Source organism: Corvus moneduloides, chromosome 4 (genome assembly GCF_009650955.1).
Source record: "Corvus moneduloides isolate bCorMon1 chromosome 4, bCorMon1.pri, whole genome shotgun sequence".
NCBI classification, from domain to species: Eukaryota; Metazoa; Chordata; class Aves; order Passeriformes; family Corvidae; genus Corvus; species Corvus moneduloides.
The window spans coordinates 23,006,064-23,027,062 of NC_045479.1; the positions used below are offsets into that span (position 1 = coordinate 23,006,064).

Sequence of the window (20,999 nt, forward strand, 5' to 3'; positions counted from 1 at the left end):
CCCAGATCTGCATAAGCACCAGTAGAAAGCAGTTGCTGCCTCCAGAACAGAAATGCAGTGTTTTCCCTGCTGTCAGCACCTGTGTCAGGCTCCCAGTTTCTCTTGAGATACAGCTCTTAATAGGGATAGATTGTACATTTTCTGCTGCAGCCCAGCCCAGCTCCCAGTTTAATTGCTAGTTTATGACTTAGCCTGTTTTGTGCTTTCCATGCTACTTCTTTCCTCACTTAATCTAACACAATTATAGAAAGCATTGCTGGGAGGACCTCAGGAGGCCACACAGTTTATCCTTCTGCCCCAAGGCAGTATTTCATTTTCAACAACATCATGTGTCTTTTGCTATCAGGTCAGATCGGTCCAAGATGTATAGTGGGTAAAGAAATGAAGCTTACCCAGGGGAGTCAATTGGCATAAAAGACTAAATCCAGCTCTTTAAGTCACCAAAGTTATATCAGAAATAACCCTGGTCCAAATGGTGTCATTTATCAGATCAGTCTTTTAAAAGATGTCCTTTCTTAACTTTAAAGTCTCTAAAATGAACAAATCTCTAGAACAAACTGTTTTGACAGCCCCATTTCAGTATATTTAATGCTTCATTATGAACAGCAGTGACCACTCCATTGTTAAGACTTAACAGACCACAGTGTGATCGCTTTGAAACTCCTATTAACTCTCACAATAAAACCTGATCTTTCTGGAATTTTACATCCTGAATTTCACTATACAATAGACTACATCTGGCAAGACAAAACAGAACCATTAAAGCATCTTTAATATGACAACTTTACACAAATGAATTTCCAGTAAAATTTCAGAATGCCAGACAGCTTCTTAAGGCTTTTTCTTCCAAGACAATTTGACTAAAAATTCCACTTTTGTTTCCTTTCATCTATTAATCTAAGAAGAAATGTCTTGCAGCCTTGAGAATAGATAATGCAGAAATAAGAAGGATTAAAAAAAAAATCAGCTGGTGATGTATCAACCTAAGTAAAGCAGGGCACAAGTATAACAGAGATTCTGTGCAGACCCATGAGGACCAAAGGAGAGGTAAGAAGGAGGGACTCCAAAGAGGAAAGAAATGGTTTTGTCTAATCAAACAAGCAAACAGGAAAAAGGACTACGTATCTATTAAAAACAGTTTAAGGCCTGTTTGTTTCCTTCCTCTTCTTCTGAAATTTCAGTTCTGGTTGAGTTGGGTCTTTTCTGTGTTGTTACACTCATGCTGAGCACCTGCAGCACTGCACAGCTGGACAAAGCAGTGGAACTGTAAGAAGACAACAAGCTTCCTGGTCAGCAGACAGGCTTTCTGTCTTCCTCCCACTGTTTTCCACAGCATCGGTTATTCAGACTGAAGCTAAGCCTATTAGTAGCAAACATGCATCCTCACCCTACAGATGTGACTGCCAGTTAGTAAACAGGTAGGAGAAACTTAATAATGCCTTCAGACTCTTACTCATCCTGCTGGTCCAGCTCACTTACTCACCACCCTGAACTCCTTCACACAGAGACAAAACTATTTCCCACAACCTTCCCATGTTTGGCTCCCCTGTTCTCTACCCACTCTTCACTACTAGCTTCTACAACCAAGGGCACAATTAAGCCAGGAAAACAGTTAACAACCACCACTTGCATCAGGCTGGTACTACATAGCACATTAGCCAGGAAGGACAATATATTATGCTTTTAAAATGCATTTGAAAAGGTTGAGATTGTTACTGTCAAACACACCATTTTGAAGGACATTAAACTGTGTCCACATTAGTGCTGGAAATAGTCCTGTAAAAAGCAAGCTGGACAACATGCTTTAGACATTTTCTAATTGTAGTTATGGCCTGTGGAAGAGGGAAAGGGGCAGTGGGTGAATCCCTACTGTTAGCTAATTAGATCATACATTTCCTCTCTCAGGCAATACATCTTTCCCTGCATGGGCAGCATTTTTCTTCACTACTCAAAAGCAGCTTCCCTATAAATCACAAATCACCACTGCAAGCATTCCCTTAATGAGCTCCTCCAGCTTTTGCATTTATTTTATAAAACAGCATTCACCAATCTTCATCTTACTCGTGAATTTGAGTGTTTATTTGAAGTTATGGGAGGTCCTTCTGGTGCAGAGAGATAGACTCCCTGGTTAAAGATTGCATAGAATTCATTTTATTACCTATTCCCAAGGAATCCATCCCCCCTAGATACACCATGTCACAGGTGACATACACTTCTGGTATGTTATTTTCAATATGAAAAAAATATGTGTCTTGTTTTGTGATCACATCATCAATAGAAACAGGGGAAATGAGATACCAAATGAAAACAAACCTTCTTTCGTTCTTTAACTAGATCAGCACAGCATCCAAAATAGCTTTTATTCTTACTAGTCAGAGGTACCAGCACTTGCAAGCAAAAGTCTATGCAGCCTATGTAAGTCAAAAGAAAACACCCAGGATTAACAAGAAAACCCATGTAAGATATAAATGCCAGTAATGCCAATCCAATTCAAAAAAGCTGGTTCTGTCATTTTTGAGTCGGCTTCTAGCAAAAGAACCTCTTGTTTTCATTTCTTGCAGATTGAGCTGCCACTCATCCTCTTTAACTGGTATTCATGCTCCCTACTGAGTTCCCAGCATCAACACACTGTTGCCAGTGAAATGAGCCCGGTGCTTCTCCAGATTCTTGAAGTGCTTAATAAACTCTGCTACAACATCTGCAGCCATATTTCTTACGTTCAATTCAATGTACTTTTCCTAGCACTGGACATAACAATGATTTTAAACCACATGTATAAAAGTCTTGAAACACAGATTCCTGAAAAGACTGCCTGAAAAATCACTTAGTGCTTAGTCTGTACAAAACAGCTTCCCTTGCCCAAGGGAGTCTACCCTAATCTGGAAGAGAATGGTTAAATTTTTGAAACTCTTGGTGTTAGGCTCAGTTACAAGGCAGTACTTTACCACAGATGTTTTTGCATACTGCATTAGCAAAGACTCTTACATGCAACATCAGTACTCCACACGAAAAAGCAGCTCTCTCTAGGCTTTTACCCTTTCTAATATGAAACTTCTAGCCAGACACAGCTGAGTCAGAGTAACTTAGCCAGGCTGTCTTTAATTTCCTTAGTCTGTTTCCACTAGCAACATCAGAACTGTGGTCTTTTATCTGAAATTCAATGACAAGCAGAGAGACTTTAATAAGAGGACTCTGATTTTGAGATTGAGAACTGAACCTAATCAGAATGGTATTGCCAAATTCAGCTAACAAAAATGACACAATATGTAAGATGATAAAGACATGAAGAAGAAAAGGTAATTTGTTATAAGTTTTAGAGTCATCCTTAGAATAGAAAATGTATTGCTGCAATTTGACTCCATTTTGCAGTTAAGCCAATTTGGATGTGCCTGCAGGAAGCCCTTCCCGCTCACTTCAAGGGAGGTGGCAGCCTCTGGAGAACTCCTGTGACCTGGGACCAGCAGAGGGCACTGCGTCACCAAGTGACAGCGGTTGGACGCGACACAGCTCCCACCAGGCAGGGACAGTGAGCCACGCCGAAGGAAAGAAACAGATTCTGGAAATTAGAAACATGTATTAGTCACCAGCATGTCAATCCTATAGCTGATAAGGGCAACACTGTTAAAACTGGCTTCCAACTCCGGGCACTCCTGGAAACACACCTAATCCAGCTCTGTCTCCACACATCTCAGTCTCCAGGTGCTGATTTTAGGGCATAGGCCTCCTCCTGAAAACGCTTTTCAAGGGGTAGGGCGAAATGGTTCCTGCCCTGCAGTGTATGTATCAAGGCTGGCTTAAGTCAAAAAACATCCTGTCAGCTTCCTCTCTCCTTTTCCAAGCCTCTAAATCCTTGCTTGTAGCAGCAGGAAGTCTGTTCAGACAAAAGATATCAAAGCAAAGAGCTGGCAATTTCCATTCTGCCTTCCCCTTTCACTCTCTGCCTCCTCCAACCTAGCAGACTTTCAGTGAGCAGAGAACCAAGTTAGAGGACATGAAAGGAATGCTGAGGTAGCAGCTTCAAAGAGTGTCTTTCCACTTGCTTATTTCTAGTTTATTTTGAATTACCAGAGGATGACCATGAAGTAGCAAATAGCTCATATTTTTTCTTCTCTCTGTATTCAGTCCAGCAGGATTCCCAGTACTAGAAGAAGCTTAGAGGATAAATAAATCATACCAGTCAGGCTAATGAGTGAAAAGTTTCCACTTTCTCTTTGTACAGTTGGTGGAATAACTTTGCCAGGATGTGGAAAGGGGCCTCAAAATTTTTCATTTCCTTCTGTAAAGAAATAAGAAAGTTGTGAATGGCAGATGGAATAAACATTTGACTATTTCTGCTCTGCTTCACCAAAGAAGGATTAAAACTGAGTTGGATGACAAACAACGGGAAGAGAGTCCCCAGTTGGCCTGAAAGAGAAGATAACTTTACAAACATCCCCTTGCACAGATGGTGAAAGGAGCAGATACTCACCACTGACATCTCACAATATTCCAGGCCATGTTTCTCAGCCCACTCCTGTGCTTGTTTCTGCTCCACAACTCGACGATCAGCTAGGTCTGTTTTATTCCCCACTAAGACACCTACAGAAAAAAAGACATGAAACAAAAGGAAAAAAACCCAGCTCATCAATGCTGCTTGTAAGCCATAAATGCTGGAACACTTGTAGAAGTAGCTCAGAAAGTTGGAGGTGTGGAGAACAGCCTATAACTACCTAGAAAATATTCCAAAAAAGGAAACATATTCAAGCCTTACCTGCTTTGTGATAAAAGCAAAGGATCTGGAGGAAGCCATGTCTGCCTTAAAACAAATGCTCTATGCCACAGCTGAACAAAAACAACTGCTGTCATACAAGAGGGGAGTAGATAACAAGGATCACACCCATTCTTACCTGGGATGTGCACCCCAACTGCTTGAGCCCTCAGCTTCTCCAACCATTTGTCACAGTTGTCGAAGGATTGCTCATTAGTGACATCATACACAAGGCACAGGACATTGGGTTGCTCCCACTGCACAGCAAGAAAGGAACACTGTCAGCTCTAATGAAACTGATGTGGTCAACAGCCAGGCTGTAAACACAGCAAACGCACCTGCTAAGATGAGAATAAAAAGCCTAACACCCAGGAATCCTATGCCCTGGCTGAGGTTTCACATTTCAGTTGACCCAACTAAATCACTGGCATTGGGAGAGGTGGTCTTGCTTTCTTCCCTAGTCCTGTCTGTACAGTCCTGCCCCTTTACTTGCATCAGCTCTGGCACTCATCTGATCGCCAGGGAAGCTGATTTTTCATGCTGAATCAGCACAAAATTAATCCTAGGAAAAAAGTAGAGAGGTTTTCTTCCAGTTTGAGAAGCTGAGCCAGCTTCTAGAAGAGTCCCTTCCAAACCAGATTTAGAGCAAGGGCAAGAGGAATCGCTCTTGTAGACAATGAACCATTAGGTTGACTTAGCCGTCTTATGAAAGCTCACATCAATTAACTGATTCTGCTTCTCAAAATGAGATAACACAGTAAAGAACCATACAGGGAAGGTCACAAATACGTGAAGGAAAAAACCCAAGGGCAGGATTATGCTCAAGGACAAGAATGAGTTCTGTTGGATCAAACACATCACTGTAACACAAAAAAAATCCTCCCACTGTTGAAGTTGGAGCAAAACAGATGTTTTTCTAAGAAATAAAAATAACTTTAAACAACAGTACATAGAAATTTTCAGTTAAAATTCCCTATTTCTTTTATAAGAAAACTGCCTATCTACTTTCCTTCCTCTGGAAAGTATTTCTTCTAGTACTTATACAAGTTTTAGAGAGGTAGAACAGGATGCGTTGGCAACTGAGGTAATTGCTCCCATTTACACTAAAGACAAAGTTTGCTACATCTGCCAGACTGGGGAGCTCAGATCTTCAAAGCAAAAGCACTTCTATGGAAGAAGAGGACTGTTACATAAGACTTACCAGTTTCTCCAGCATTTCAGAAAATAGATCTTTTCCTGCAGAGTCAAAAATGAAGAATTCCTGAAAGCGGAAACAGAAATAAAGCTCTTGCTAAGAAAAATGCAGTGTAGGGAAAGGTTTTGAAAGTAAATACTGCAACTTGTAACTCCAACTTTTTATTTAGTACAGCAGTGCCACGTCCCTAAGGGACAAATTCCCTGCACTGAGAAAACTCCAGATAGTATGAGAAAATAAATAGCTATTTTTCAAGTATAACCAATAAAAGAGTTACTTCCAAGGCCCCAAGTCCGGTTTCCATCCCTACTGGAAACAGAATATGTGGAGTGGGACAGTAACCTCTACTATTTATACAAAATTACACAGATTCCATTAATGGGAGTATAGGGCATTAAGGAAAAATAATAGATAAGCTTCAGCTTCTGTAGTTCCAAGAATCATGAACTAAACCTGAGTGCCCTAAAGGACAGAGCAGAATCTCAACAAAGCTGGCTATAACTTTGGTTTAAAATGCTGTGTTGGATACAAGTATAGAAAAATTACATTTTTAAGACTAAACTAACCCAGGAGTATCAGCAATTATACATGATCAGCCTCATTTCCCCAATGCAACTTAATTGCCCTATGAACATGCATAGTGATCTTCCACCAGAATGAGACTCATGTGGGGCTTGAGCTTTGAATGTCTCTGACCCAATTTATGTCACAGAAAACTCACCACACTATCACTTGTCTCTGGAACTGATACAGCCTTCACCAACAGTTCTATGCCCATTGTCTGTCAAGAAGAATCAGGAAAATGAGGATCAGGAGAGTTTTTAAGAGCCTGTCCAACTGCATACCAACTGTGCATTGGATTGAGGCAATTCTTGTGAATCATTACAATTCCATCAAACACAAGACTGCTAGAAACTCAGCAATACTCCTCCTAGCTCTGGTAACCTAATCTCACCAATATGTCAAGGACTCATAGATTTGCTCAGCTGGGGGAAAAAGGAGGAGAACCAAAGAGATTTGCTTATATACAGCTCAGAGTATTAGCTGAAGTCTGCAGGTCTACGTTCACCCTCACACTGCTGCTCTAACGCATGCCTTAGAACGTTTTGCACTAACCATGTGATGAGTTAACATATGGGACTGAGATTATTTGTGCTTCTTCCACCTTTTATCTCATTCTGCTTTGTAGCTCATTTGTTTGTTCTATTTCTATCCTTAAATTCTGGTTTTCATCTTTATTTCAATGAATAAACAGATTTTAGGGTTTTTTTTCTCCACATTCATATTTTCCTTTTTTTACTTTACTTATATTTACTTTTATTTTTATCCTGCTTCTGATTAGTCATCACCATTGATTCTTACACTGAAAGACTGCAAACTGTATCCTCTTCATCTGGGAACACTTTCTGTAGATTATAATTATCTTGGGGCTATGCAGCACATCTTGGTGTTTGCACAGTGATAAGCACACTGTCCACATGCACATTTAATAGTTGGAATTAAAAGCTTTCTCCTTCAGCAATGCTTTTTCATAGAGTACTCCCTAAAGGGGGAAGCTCTCTAACACTACAAAACCTTATGAAAACATTGGTTCAGCAGGAAAATCACCAGATTAACTAAATTATTCTGCCTTAAGTTAAGTTTCAACACCAGCACCTACATAATGCAGACTTACAGAACTTAAATGCTTTCTCTTCAGGGTGTAAGAAAGAAAACCCTCTAAGATCCCACCCCAAATGTCTCAAAATCATATTTATTTTGTTCTAGGCCTTCAGTTTTCCCATTCATTTTAGAAAAATGTTAGATAGCCGTCTGAGCCTGTTATATGCTTACCAATGTGTAGTTCTTCTGAAAATGAGCCCCATCACTGTGAAACATCTGGGCTAAAGCACTCTTACCCACAGCTGGATCTCCTGCAAAACCAAAACCACAAAACATTTGTTTCACAGTAGACAATCTTATTTTTCCTCAGTTCTGCTACTATCACATGTTGTAAGAGCTTGGATGCTCTAACCCTGAATACAGGCAAGGTAACTGTCACGTGAAGCACAAAACAATCTAAAAGGTAATACCCACATGAGGAAATTAATATTGCCATTATGCGTACTGGTGCTGACATCTGATTTCTGACCTATGCACAACAGCAAAGGACTGCCAGATCAGGGTGGAACTGCTGTTTGCTCTAAAATTCATGCCTATGCCACAGCCCTTAACTAGGAATGAAAATTTCCCAGATATGTTATCATGTAGAAAAAAATGCAGTGTGATAAGGGACACTGGGCTCCCTAGGAGGCTATTTCTTCTCCTCAGGTTACCCATTTCCCCAGACTCACATCCTTGTTATATATTGAGATGAAGATTCTTAAGCTGGTAACATTCCTCAATGAACTGTTCTTGCTGACCCTGCTAAGAGAGCAACTCTTGCTGACTCAATGCTGCTGGTGGCTCATTAGTTGCATCCTGGGCATAACAGAAGCAAACGTCAGAGAGAAAGCACATGGCTGGAGAGAAGAGCCTGCTGATTCATCCCTGTATGGAAGGAAAACCAAAGGGCTTTGGTTTTTGCTCTTCTAGAGCCAAGGCTTTCTGATATGGCTTGCACAACACTTCAGGCAAACCTGACAGCTGCCAGCTTTGGCCTGCTCTTACAAAACTCCGTGAAATCCAAAGCAATCTCAGGATTACAGAATATACTGAGTTGAAAAGATCACCAGGTCCAACTCCTGGCCCTGCACAGGACCACCCCCAAGAGTCATGTGCCCAAGAGTATTGTCCAAATGCTTCTTGAACTCTGTCAGGCTTGGTGCTGTGACCACTTCCCTGGGGAGCTGTTCCAGTGCCCAACCACCCTCTGGGTGAAGAACCTTTTTCTAATATCCAGCCTAAACCTCCCCTGACACAACTTCAGGCCATTTCCTCAGGCTCTGCAGAACTTACATATGTCCATATTACCTCATGAGAAAGATCATAACCCTTTCTAAACAAAGACTTAATGCTTCCAAAGAGCTTCTAATTTCTTCACATAATGTCTCACTAGCCTGGACAGTTAAAAGGACAGGAGCCAGTAATTAAATACCTCAGTGGTTCAACCTTTACTCTTAAAGGTACACTCATAACAGCCAAGCCTGTAATACAAGTTTTTACATTATGTTGTTAATAAATAAAGCCAGAAAGGAAGTATTTTACATTATGTTGTTAATAAATAAACCAAGAAAGGGATATATTTTTGACTCTATTAGAGCTTCCTAATGGTGTTTTGAAGGAAATTGGTAAAGCTCTCTGCTCACATACTATTACAGAAGAAGAAGGGTGTTTTGGATAGTGACAATTAGCCCCTAGATGCATTAACCAAATGCAGTTCTTGTTTAAACATTTTTAGCATACTTGCTTAGTTTGAGCTCAGTGGGGCTCATAATATTTAGACAGGAAAATCTGGTAAGTCAGCTTGTTTGTTCTCTGATCAGTTCAAGCTTGTGCGGAAGACAACACTCTGTTCTGAGTGGAAGCTATTCTGTATTTCAATAGACAATTAGATCTGTCTTTGTAAAATGAGATAGAGAGGCACACATTGCTCCAAACTGTGCAGGCATCAGCCAGCACGAATTCTTAACTAATGCGTTGCCTTCCTTCTACTCGACAGCCCCAGGTGCTCTCTCCCTCTTCGTACTCTTTGCCACCATCTTTAGTCCATCACATCACTACACTTCCTCAAAGTAAGTTTCCTTGCCCTTTTTTAGTTTAGTCTCATGTGCCAGTAGTGCATCGTACAGTACATATTTGATCCATATTTCTGTTATCCTGCCAGAATCTGTAGGGTCTTTCTAAAATGCCTGCTACTGCCAGCTGTCTCTCTACAATGAAAACCTTCGTGTAGTGTCTCCATAGCAGGCTCAGACAACAGATTCTTTTACTTCGTGTCTGTAAATTACCCTTGAGATACACAGGAATTGTCTTCTATTGTCAATTTAATAGTCTCTGCTTTGCTAATAAAAGCCCTTTTCCCCTGTTCTCTTTGATCATGGTGTAGCTCCCAGTTCTGTGAGTCACTGGCTCTTCATAACCATTTCCTTAGGTCCACAAGAGTTCCCAGTTCCATTTCTGATGGGTTTGCTCCTATCTATGTAATAGCATTTTCTTGTTCCCTTTAGGTTGTTGTGGTTACTCATATCTTAGGTCCCTTTCACTACAGTATTTTTTTCTGCAACAGAGAATCTATTTTTCCTGGTCTGCTTCATTAATTTATTATTTTTAATAATACATGGATATTATTGTAGCACACAAGAGAATGACTTATGGGATAGGACATTCCTGTTCTTTGTGCTGTGAACAGAATTGAAAAGGCAGCTCCAGACCCAATCAGGATTAAGGACATAAACAGATCATCCGAAGAAAACTCATGTGATTTTAAAATGGCCGTGGAATTGGCCTTTGGTAACGCTAAACAACGAAACTGGAAAGACTTCAGCAAAGCCAGTATATTGGGAGGAGGAAACTTCCAAATTGGAAATGATGCTTACATTTCAAGTGTAGAAGACGGGCAAGATATTCATGCTGCTCACAGCAGTAGAGGCACAAGGGAGATTAATTCTTCTACCTTTGCCAAAGACCACAACTGGCTTTGCGTGAGTTGATGGCCAGCTGCTTCTGAGGTTAAAAAAGGCAAACTTTTTATTCCGGATGAAAGAATTTGGAGCGAAGAGTTAAACCTGGGAGTTGACTGCACACAAAACTTTTATGGAGTTGTGCTTTTGGCTGAAGCTGCACAGAGCTTCAATGTAGAGGGAGGGGAAAAAAATAAAAAGTTTTCCTCACTCAGTGTTAACAGCCAGCTGTACTTACTTTCAACACCTCCATAATCCATCCTGACTAAATAAACCAGTGTCTTCACCTCACTTTTTTCCCAGGTTAGCCTCCAAAGTACTTGGAGAAAAAGATGCCACTGTGAAGTACACATGCTTCATGCTCCTACTCTTGGTTTAGGCTTTACCTTTCTATCATATTCTCAGAATCATCCTAATTTCTGACATGAATTTTTCACGTCAGCAAAAAGCAAGACTCACAAATGAGACGGGACTTAGCTGCCTACACTGCTCCCTTCACAGTTTCCCCAATCTCTGCGCCCACACTGCAGAAATACTCCTTTTGATTTGGGTTTGGGGTTTCTTTCCTCTTTCAGAGCCTGTCCTTGCATTTCAGCCGGTCCAACTACACCTCACACCCTTCCCGGGCACAGCTCGGCTGCACGTGGTAGCGGGGGCGGGCACCGTGGTAATAACACACACAACTTCGACTCCTCCCCAGGCAGCCGAGGTCCTCACTTCTCTCCCGTCGCCTCTCTCCCTACCTCTTCTCCGGCGGGGCGGCCCCTCCACGAGGGGCAGTGGGAAGCCGGGCCGCCGGCGCCGCCGGCCTCGCCCCACCCCACGGCACCCGCTCTAGGCCCCTGTAGCCAGCGGTGTGGATGGGAGCGGGCGGGCCAGACTCACCTGCCAGCAGGCACTTGGCAGCGAGCTTCACCATCGCGCCGGCCCGGGGCAGGCGGCAGGCCCGGACGGCGGCACCGGGGGCCGCCACAGCGCCGAGCCGCGGCCGTGGCAACCGCGCGGTCCTGGCAACCGAGCGTCCACCCCCCATTCCCATTGGCTGGGGGCTCTGCTCATCAAGGCCATCCGCAGTTGTTATTGGTTCTCTCGATTTTCCCCGCCCACCAGGCGTGCTGGCAATCAAATCCGACGCCCCGCCCCTCCCGGTAGCACCGCGGCGCTGCGGGAGGTGCGAAGGGGAATTCTGCCTGGCAATTAAGGACGTCATCGGGAGCCGGCTTGTTATTGGGTAGAACGCAGGGGCCCGTACCACGGGGCTGAAATGACCCTCTGGGGGCACGGCAGAAAATGCTAGCAGTTACGGGCAAAGAGCTGCGGCAGCACCAAGGCGGGAAGAGACAAGCTGGGGGAGAAGCCTCCATTTCCTGCCTGTGAGCCCCCGGCACGCGATGTCCGTGCGGACGGGCCTGGGCTCCGTGCGCCTCGCTGCGCATGCGCCCGCGGGGAGCGCGGCCTCCCCCGGCCCGCGGGGCCTCGCGCTCGGCACCGGCTCCCCTCAGGGCTTGGGGCGGGAGCTGCAGCAGCCTCCGAGCTCCAAAGCCGGCCACGAAGCCGGCTCAGCACGTCGGGAACAGGCGGGTTTTGAGGCCTCTGTGACCCTGTGGAAGTGGAGCTGCGCTCCTTCCCTGCCCGGGTCAGCGGCTGATCCACTCTCCTTTCCTCCAGCGCACGCTTTCCCTTGTGTTTGGCTGTGTTACTGGACTCGCGAAGAAAGTCCTCTTGGTCGCTGATTTCTTAGCTGTTTTCTTCTTAGTATTTCAGAATTTTGTTCTTTTTCCCCCCCTCTTTGTTAATTTTTGTAGCCTTTCACACTGCTGTAGGTTATTTATTTGTTTTTTCTTATTTTTAAAATATTTCTACGAAGCTCTCCCTTGGCTACTATTAAATTATTTCTATGCCCTTATTTTTATTCTTTGAACTGATTTTCTGTCTTCCTTAAGCAGTGCAAGTCAGTGGATTTAGGGTGGGAGCTGAAAAAGGTGACCATGAAACTTTTCCTCTCCTTCCAACCCATTTGAAAGAAGTTTGCCATCAGAAAGCATGCCATTAATAGCAATCCCTATATTTTTTAGTCTCTAAACTTTGCTTGGTTGCACTCTGGATTGTTTATTCTGGAGCACTGAATGTGCCTAGTGTGGAAAGCAGCAAGCAAGCTTGGGAAGAACAGAATAATCAATAATACATCTGCATTTGGGTTATAACATTGGACATTCCAAGGGTTGTTTTGGTTGAAAATAAAGTTTTCCAAGTTTTGTTTTAATGTCAGGGTAGTGCCTGCTTAGAAGGCAGCTTTTTTTTACCTTTCCTGGGACAAATTATGTGTTTGGGACTTTGTGACATATCTGCCAGACACCTAGCCAGGGAAGCAAATAACATAAAACTAAAGAGAACCTGTAGCTAAATCAAAGGAGTCTTCCATATGCACATAAAATAACATTGTTTCTCTGATAAAAACATGAAAGGGACTTCACTAGCCTGAGTGGGCCGACTTTAATTGGAGATGATGACTGTAGTAAAATACAGTGATGGAGTCACTACTGGTTGTTCCTTTAAAAAGGAAAAGAAAAATTAATCCCTGGTCTCATTATTACTTTCCCTTTTTTCCATCCCCGAATCTTCCATCACATAAAACAGATGTGGGCTATTGATGTTCTCCATCATTTATGTCTAAATAGCTTACCTTCTCTTTCATCTTTTCTGCCTTCCACTCCATCCTCCAAGAAATTCACTTGTCTCTGTGTTGTTCCATTTTTGCAATCTTTGCATTATCCTTTGTTGTCCGTTTGTAATATTGCCCCAGTTTACTGACAGGTCTACATGAAAAGGCTTTGAGGCTCTATTATGATGTACTTGAGGTTTATTGATCGTGGCTGCAGTGTGGTGGTATCCATCAGCATTTACTGAGGTCGCAAGCATCCCCTAGCATTTTACACTGGGATCTCTGGAACAGAAGGCATAGATTATGTTGGAAGTGAGATTTTCATTGCTATTGAAAAAGTCTGCTTGGAATCTGGATATCTCCTTTCTGCTTGCTGCTTTCCTATTAGCACCCTGTTCCTTTATCCCATTCCCTCATTTCCTACCTCTGCATGCATGTGTGCACAGAACTCTTAATGGACTTGTATCCTCTCTATTTCTTCTGTCCTTTTATCCCACACTATTTTTTTTTACCCAATCTATCTTTTCCTCTGCCTGACTTCTCATAGGTATAAGTTGTTCCCCTGCCAGCATTGACAGTGATAGATTAAGGATGGAATTACTTATCTGCACCTTGTAATCCAAACAGAATCACAGTCTGCTGTTGGCAGTCCACAGGGGTTGCTGCTGAATAAATTGGAATGCCAGTAGCTGTGCTCACTGAAGCTTCTCTCATCTCGAATACGTGAGAAAGAGGGGAAGAGGAACCCTGTGGATTGAAACAAAAAAAATACCCCAACAACAGAGGGTGATGCCCTTACCCTAGAGAAGTGTTTATTAGGTTAAATTCTCTATTTAGCAGCTGAGGAGGAATAGAACACTCTTTTCATTCACACATTTAATTTTTCCCTCAAATGAAACAAGATTATTTTGAGTGCCCCTTCTCTCATGTGAGTAGGATAGGTTTCCCTGACAGCCACAAGACCCTGAAATTTGGAGTCCCTTTCCTTTAGGCAGTGGTCACAAACCAGCAGTCAAACTGCACGTGTCATGTGTAGCTCGCATTTCATCCGGCTGCAGAAGGCAGCGATGGTGGAACTGCAGCTCCAGCAGGAGCGGCAAGGAATCTCAGATACACAAGGTAAGGCTTTACATTGAGGATTAAAGTGAGGTCATGCAGTCTTTTAGACTGAGGTATGGTTGGTGTTCCAGATTCTGCTGGGCACTGCATAGGTCACTTCATTATCTTCTTCACAGAGCATACCTGTTAAAAAGTGATTTTTTTCTCAGGCAGAATGCACTAATATTCCTAGGACTTGTTTTCATAGTTGTTCATCTATTGATGCAAACATTCTGGATATGATCAGATATGTTCAGCATGAGCAGGTTACAACCTGTAACTTGGACATGCTGCCTGATAAAAGCTACTGAGGAAGAACTGTAGCTTTCTTTGGAGTAAGCAGTGCTTCTCAGGAGGGCATTAATGTTGAGGAAAGGGAATTAGTAGGTCTTTCTGCAAGAAATCTCTTAAATACAAAGTATTTAGTCAGTTCTTTTTAAAATCTTATGTTGCTAAAAGGAAACAGTGTGACAAAATGGCATCAGGAGTATCTTGTGAATGAATATTCAGAGTTCTGGTGGCTTTTAAAATCTGTGTGGATTCTTATAGGATTGACTATGAATGTTTACTGGTATGTCTGGAGAGCTGTGAAAACTGCAAGAAAGGATGTGTAAATTTTATTGTAGATTTCCATTCTTTACACTTCCCCCAAGCAGTGGAATAAATAGATACTCCATCTATTTTGAGGGCTACTTCATTTGGCATCCCCCAAAACTGGCTTTTATTTCTCTTCAGAGTGGGGCTATTAGCACAGAAGTGAGAATTTGGATGCTTTCTCTAGCTCTGTTGATAACACCATTATAGTTCAGGTCTTCAGATTTTGCTCTTTTGTGGTAGGGGCTGAGACAGAGATCTGAAGGCTTTTTGGCTGAGAGTCGGTGCATTGAAATGTAAGATGATTATAAAATGGTTGAATCAGCCAAAGGATTTGTTGGCAGTTACAACAGCCCTTCTGACTGATCTGGCATATCTGCCATTTGTTTCTGATCTACTCCGTTGGGAGAGTGGAAGTTAGAAATGGATGGCAGTCGTGGCATCAATGGAAAGTGGGAAATTACTAAATGTAGGGTAGGTACCTCTACAAGATGTAAACTTGGTTTGAGTATGCTAATCGTAACTGTTATGTCCTAGCTTTTGATGAATATGAAAGAAGGGAAAGATTTCTCAAGAATGCATTCAAATTCACAAGGATGAAGATAAAGAGAATTTCCGGAGAGTAATTATTCTGCATGTGTCTGGAAAAATTCCAGCTCAAATCTTTATCTTCTTGTTCGTGTACATGGAAGCTTAAAAAAGGGCCAGGAAGAAACCCTGAAATCTTGATTTAATTTTTAATAATACTCCCCAAAGCAGTAGATAGTGGATTGTTGATCAGGGAACTGGAACATCACACAACAGAAAGTTGTCTGAATCTCTCCACGGCTGAGTGTCTGTGACAGCCTGAGGGCTTGCTGTGGCCTTGTGTGTGGCCTGAGCCCTCCTGAGCTGCGAGTGCCATTATTGGTTGTGCTCTCCTGCACAGAGCTGTGCACAGGGGGACCAGATGCTGGGGAGGGAGCACTGAGAGTGCTCCTGCATCCCGGGGAAGGGGTTAACCTGCCAAACCGAGAATACATGAATATGTGACAGCTTTAAATGAGCTACCCAGAATTCCAGCATGCCAGTCATTATGTGCTGATGATGACTATGATAGCAGCTGGGGATCTTTTTTTGGATCTCTAGCTGCTGTCTGCTTAGAAGGCAGATGCTAGGCTTTCACTAATGCTGTATCTTATGTTAAAAACTGCAAGACAGATTATATTCAAATAATGAGATTTATTAAAAACTAGAAATTTATGTTTGGGTTTATATCCTGTGTGGTTTTTTAGGCTTTGAATGTTCAAGGTTTTCTCTGCAGACATGACAGCTAGAATTTTTGTCCTTTTGCTGAAAACTAAGATTCAACCATATGACTCCAGGATTTGGAGGTTTAATGGAGGAAGGAGAAGAGAAATATTTGAGACTCCTAATTAAATTTTCAAAAGTTTGCAACACTCTGTTTTCTATTCTCTTCCCTTTTCTAACAGGCTAAATTTTTGGGCACCACCTTTTTCACCTTAATTATGTCCTTTCTTTTCAAGGTCAATTTATTATAATGGATTTGTATTATAATAAATTATCTTCTGCTCCAAGCTTTTCAAATCCTCACTCTGATCATCCCAGTACTTCCTACTCTGGATTTCCTTTTCCTCAGATCCTGAGCTTCAGTGCCTCTGACCTCTGTCCCAGAGCTCTCTGTCCATTTACCTCCGGCTGCAGAAGCAAGGCTCCTGCTCCTGCCTTCCCAGTAGCTGCTCACACCAGCTACTTCCTTCCCATTTGTGACTGAGCCTCGCTGGTCAAAATCTTTGTGGCTTTCTTCCTACAGATGTAGGGTCTTGATTCCTGCTTCTGATGAAGCCTTAAACTTCTGGGCTACACAATGAACTGATAAAAATTCTGAAGCAGAAGGATTCAGAGCTTGTAAAAATAGGATAAAAAATTACGTGGGAGCCCTTCATTGTTACTTGTTCGATGCTTTGTATTCAACAGACTAGATGGAATTTCAGGTTAATTTTGACCTATCAGACCTTCAGTGGGAGATAATTTAAGTTCTATTGTATCAGTTACCTTTCAAGCATTCAAAATGAAGATACATTTGAACGCTAGGATTCTCAACAGCCTAAAAAAGATAGAGACTCATGAAAGCTGTGGGCAATGTCTCCTAAGACTCTGCTTTGCTAAGAAGGCTCTCACGTGTGAACAAGGAAGTTAATATATGCAGAGAGAACAGAAAAACACTGGCTCTAGTAATGGAGGTTGTTACAGAACATAATTGAACACTGACTGCAGCAAAGCTAAAAGGAGACTTGCATTACAATGACAAAAAATCTTTATTTTTTCCCCTAACCTCTGATTTCAGCTGTCTGACTAAGAGCAGGTGCTGGGCAATAGCTCAATTTCAACAACCCATTGCAGCTGAAAGAGTAGATGCAATTGTGCTGTATCCAGCAAAATTGAAAATTGCTTTAAAGGAGAGGAATGCAAATGTTTTTAAGACAGAAAATCTTCATTCATCTGCAGAACGAAGCATAAAATTAGCACAGCCTCATAATTTTTATTCCTCTTTATAAAGCAGTAATAACTGTGAGGTAATTTGCTATTACTTATATATTTTAGTATCTTTCTAGTGATACTTTTTTTAAGCTGCATTGCATTGTGAATACACAGGGAGTAGAATTTGTTAACAATTAAAATGTTATAATTAAAAAAATCCTTCCAGACAATGTTTCCAAAACCTGAAAATGTCTGAACCACTTGGGTTTTCAGCAACCCATGGACCTTTCCTCCAGTAATCAATGGTTAAGCCTTTGACCTCTGATCCTGCACCCCTCATGACCTGTCTGGAGTCACAGAATGGTTTGAGCTATGAGGGACCTTAAAGATCATCCCATTCCAGCCCCAATGCCATGTACAGGGATACCTTCCATTAGACCAGGTTGCTTCAACCCCATCCAACCTGGCCTTGAACACTTCCAGGGATGGGGCATCCACGGCTTCTCTGGGCAACCTGTTTCAGTAAAGAATTTCTTCCTAATACCTGATCTAAATGCATGTTAATAGAGAGTTACTGTGTTGTACCCCCTGAAGGCCTAAGTTAAAGCCAGTGTTGTGCTACTGTAACACCAGTGAAAACAGCTGCATTTCTGTACATAAACCTCACAAAGCATCTTCTGGAGTTAAAAACTGTTGTTGCAATAAGAGTTGAACAAGCTGATTCAGGCACTGACAGGGTCCTTTCACTTAGATTTTCCTGGGTGGGAGACAGAATGGATTTAGGAAGGAAACTTCTTTCTAGCTGCGTGTTCCATAGGCTAATTAGCTTAGGCCTTCCTGTTAGGTCCATAGGCCTTTCAGTATTTATATTTGGATCATCTGATCCATTTATTGTTGTAGCTCATGCAGTTCCTTCTATTTTTCTGGAGAAGGAACTCTAGTATTCATATTTATATTAACTTCTGTCTTTAAGGGTGCATCAACCTTTGTTAAGCTTTGCTACTTTATTGACCAGAACAGCACTAACCAGAAATGTGCTTGCTCACTTGCAAAATAATTATCCCACATTAAGAGATCCTACAGTCTGGGAAAGTTTTGGTGATTGATCTGTCATGCAGACAGCTAACCCTGTTTCGACACATTGGCTTCACTTTCCTGTGCTTAGGAGAAATGTTGTTTGAAATGTCTGAGCCCTAGAGAGTGTTGATTTCTAAAGGGCGTGTCTCTTTGGAAAAGGGTATCAGCTAAAATGCTTGCTCAAAATGAAGAAGCAGGAGCTCAGGTTCAAGCCCACGTTAGCAAAGAGAGTCCAGGACTTAGAGGAGGTATTTAATCACCAGCCTGTACTAAAGCCTGTGCTCTTCTCTCTGTGTTACCCATGGCTCCTGAGTGGGGTTAGAACAAGAATATCAGCATGTAATTTAACCACAGCTGGATTTTGGTGCGGTAGGGCATGCCTTATAATTTCTCTTTCATTTGAAGTTGCTTTATAAATAAAAGAATGGCTTCTCTATCTGCCAGCCATTTAAATCTCAATCTAGGATTTTAGAGTCAAATGAAGTTACTTTGTGCATTATGCTCATTAATAAAAATTTTGTGGGCTAACTTTTTACTTCAATGAACCTTTAGGCATAATTTTAGATGTCGTTTTGTTAAGGCAAAACTTGTTGCAAATATTGTGCAGTGATGCACTTTGTCATTCCATAACAATATTAACTCTGTTTTGAACATAATGTTATTAATGTTTAGATTATATGGCACAGAGGCTCTGCTAAAACTGTGTGTGTGTTGCAGGAAAGGGAAACATGAACTGCATTGCCAGTCTTAAAAAATATTTAGTTCAGTTAAAAAAGGCAAAAGAAGCAATGAGCAACCTTTGCATTGATAAAGTAGTGTCGAAGCAATCGCAGGACATTAGGCAGTGTTGAGCTTGGGACTGGTGGATAGACTGTAAATATAAATCCTAGTTCAGCTTCTGCAAAGTGAACAGGTGTTGTGGCCTCCAGTCCATTGATTCCCAAAATAAGACATGTGGAAAATTGCTGATCCATGAAACTCCATTAAGAGCTTGGCAGGACCCTTAATGCATAAACAATTATGCATTTGTTGGTTAAGGATTTAGTAATGGTAAATGGTGATTGGAGAAATCTTAAGAGTTGGTGACAGTCTGCTAATACAAACTTTCTGTTAAATGCTAATGTCATTTGTCAGGCAGTGATGGTTTAGCTATGACTTGAGGATTTGGCTCTTCTTCCTCGAGTTGTAGCTCAGAGCAAGCAATTTCTTCTCTAGCAGTACACAATACCAGTATGAACAAGTAGTGTCTATTTTTCTAATGTGTCATTCAATTGTGTCTCATTACAAACCACTGGATATGAATCTAAGTAAAGGATATGTACTGATTATTTTAAAATTTGTCTTTAACATGATGGCTGAAGTATTTTTTTTTCTTTCATAACTTCTACTGTATTACAACAGGGAAGAAAATTATGGAACACTTACTGTTCAGGGCAAAGAAGATATAAGATTGCAATTAAGAAAATTAAGGTAAATGTTTCTTGGAGAAATGTAATTTTGCTCCTTTGCTTATGCATCTGAAAATTAAAACATCTTTCTTCATGAAATAGTGAATTGCAGGGTAATGTGGATTTTTTGTATTTGTCTAGCATACTATAATCCACACTGTGCAGAAATCCTGATTAAATTTTGTAGCAAATTCTGCTTTCTTCAGGCTTTACTGTAGTTTCTGTGACAGTCTCAAAGACATTAAAGCAAGAGCAATATGAGAATGAATAATTCAATATTTTGTATATAAAATGTTTTGTCTTATATTTTGTTGTAACTTTAAATTTTGCATTTGTTTGCTGTATTTTGAGTCATGTCTAGATAACATCCAACTAACAGGAAAATTATGAAAATTTTTGTTGATTTGAAAGGAAACAGTTGAAAATTTGGGAGAAATTTGAGTGGGAAAAGTAAGAGTCTAAGAGAAATATTGAAGATCCAGCAGTGGAAAGAAAGTAATAGTTTGATGGCAGTTGATAAAACAGTCATTTTGTCTCTGGGCAGAGATTTACTTGTATTACCCTTCTATTTGAATTATTTTTCTTTGGTGATAGATGCATATTGAAATTTGAACTTTTAAAATGCGCTTGGGTGTGTTTAAATAGAGCTTTTGAGAATTCTGGGTATAAGATCTCAGAATACAGGACCTGAGTATACCAATTGCATATTTGAATAAACTGACCAAATGCGTGTTTAGAATATCTTGTACGGTCAGCATGAAAAGTAAAGATGGTATTTTGGAGGTCTCTCTACCCATTGTGGCTTTTTCAGTTTGAAAATAAAGGATATTTCTTTTCACCTTCTCCATTATTTTATGGCTGAAAATTTTCAGGCCAAATTAGGAACTCAGTGTTGCCTGTTCCAGAGTGATTGAGGTAACATGAAGAAACACTGAGACAGGGATCACTGGGGTATTCAGACTTCTATGCTAGAGAAACATCCCCATTGATGTTGCTGTAACGTGATTTATTTCACGTAATCTGCTAGAAATATTTAGAAATATTTTTTTTAGACTCATTAGTGGCTTTATTTATTTGCTATTTGTTCTATTGGGTT

At 41.3% G+C, this 20,999-nt stretch overlaps 2 protein-coding genes across 3 annotated transcripts in view; one reads left to right on the forward strand and one right to left on the reverse strand.

Moving 5' to 3' along the window:
• Positions 1-753: 753 nt before the first annotated feature.
• Positions 754-11,561, reverse strand: IFT27 (intraflagellar transport 27). Of its 2 annotated transcripts, XM_032106315.1 has the most exons (8): positions 11,429-11,558; positions 7,776-7,855; positions 6,664-6,723; positions 5,949-6,008; positions 4,887-5,004; positions 4,469-4,578; positions 4,175-4,276; positions 754-3,556 (listed from the first exon to the last, which is right to left on the reverse strand). In XM_032106315.1, the coding sequence occupies exons 1-7, from the start codon at positions 11,460-11,462 to the stop codon at positions 4,178-4,180; spliced, it is 561 nt and encodes a 186-aa protein (XP_031962206.1). In that variant the 5' UTR covers positions 11,463-11,558; the 3' UTR covers positions 754-3,556; positions 4,175-4,177. The 2 variants fall into 2 exon arrangements, with proteins under 2 accessions (XP_031962206.1, XP_031962205.1); XM_032106314.1 differs by having other exon boundaries at positions 755-4,276; positions 11,429-11,561.
• Positions 11,562-12,056: 495 nt separating this feature from the next.
• The window catches only part of NCF4 (neutrophil cytosolic factor 4), a 53,619-nt gene continuing 44,676 nt past the window's right edge, over positions 12,057-20,999 (forward strand). Inside the window, exon 1 of the mRNA XM_032106106.1 lies at positions 12,057-14,324. The gene's annotated coding sequence lies outside the window, so the exon portion shown is untranslated. The remainder of the gene's footprint in view (positions 14,325-20,999) is intronic.

Coding starts and splice junctions, on each gene's coding strand:
- IFT27 (XM_032106315.1), bottom strand. CDS start 11,462: ATGGTGAAGCTCGCTGCCAAGTGCCTGCTGGCAG. Junction 7,856..11,428: donor TGCCAAGTGCCTGCTGGCAG/GTGAGTCTGGCC, acceptor TTGGTTTTGCAG/GAGATCCAGCTGTGGGTAAG. Junction 6,724..7,775: donor TTCAGAAGAACTACACATTG/GTAAGCATATAA, acceptor TCTTCTTGACAG/ACAATGGGCATAGAACTGTT.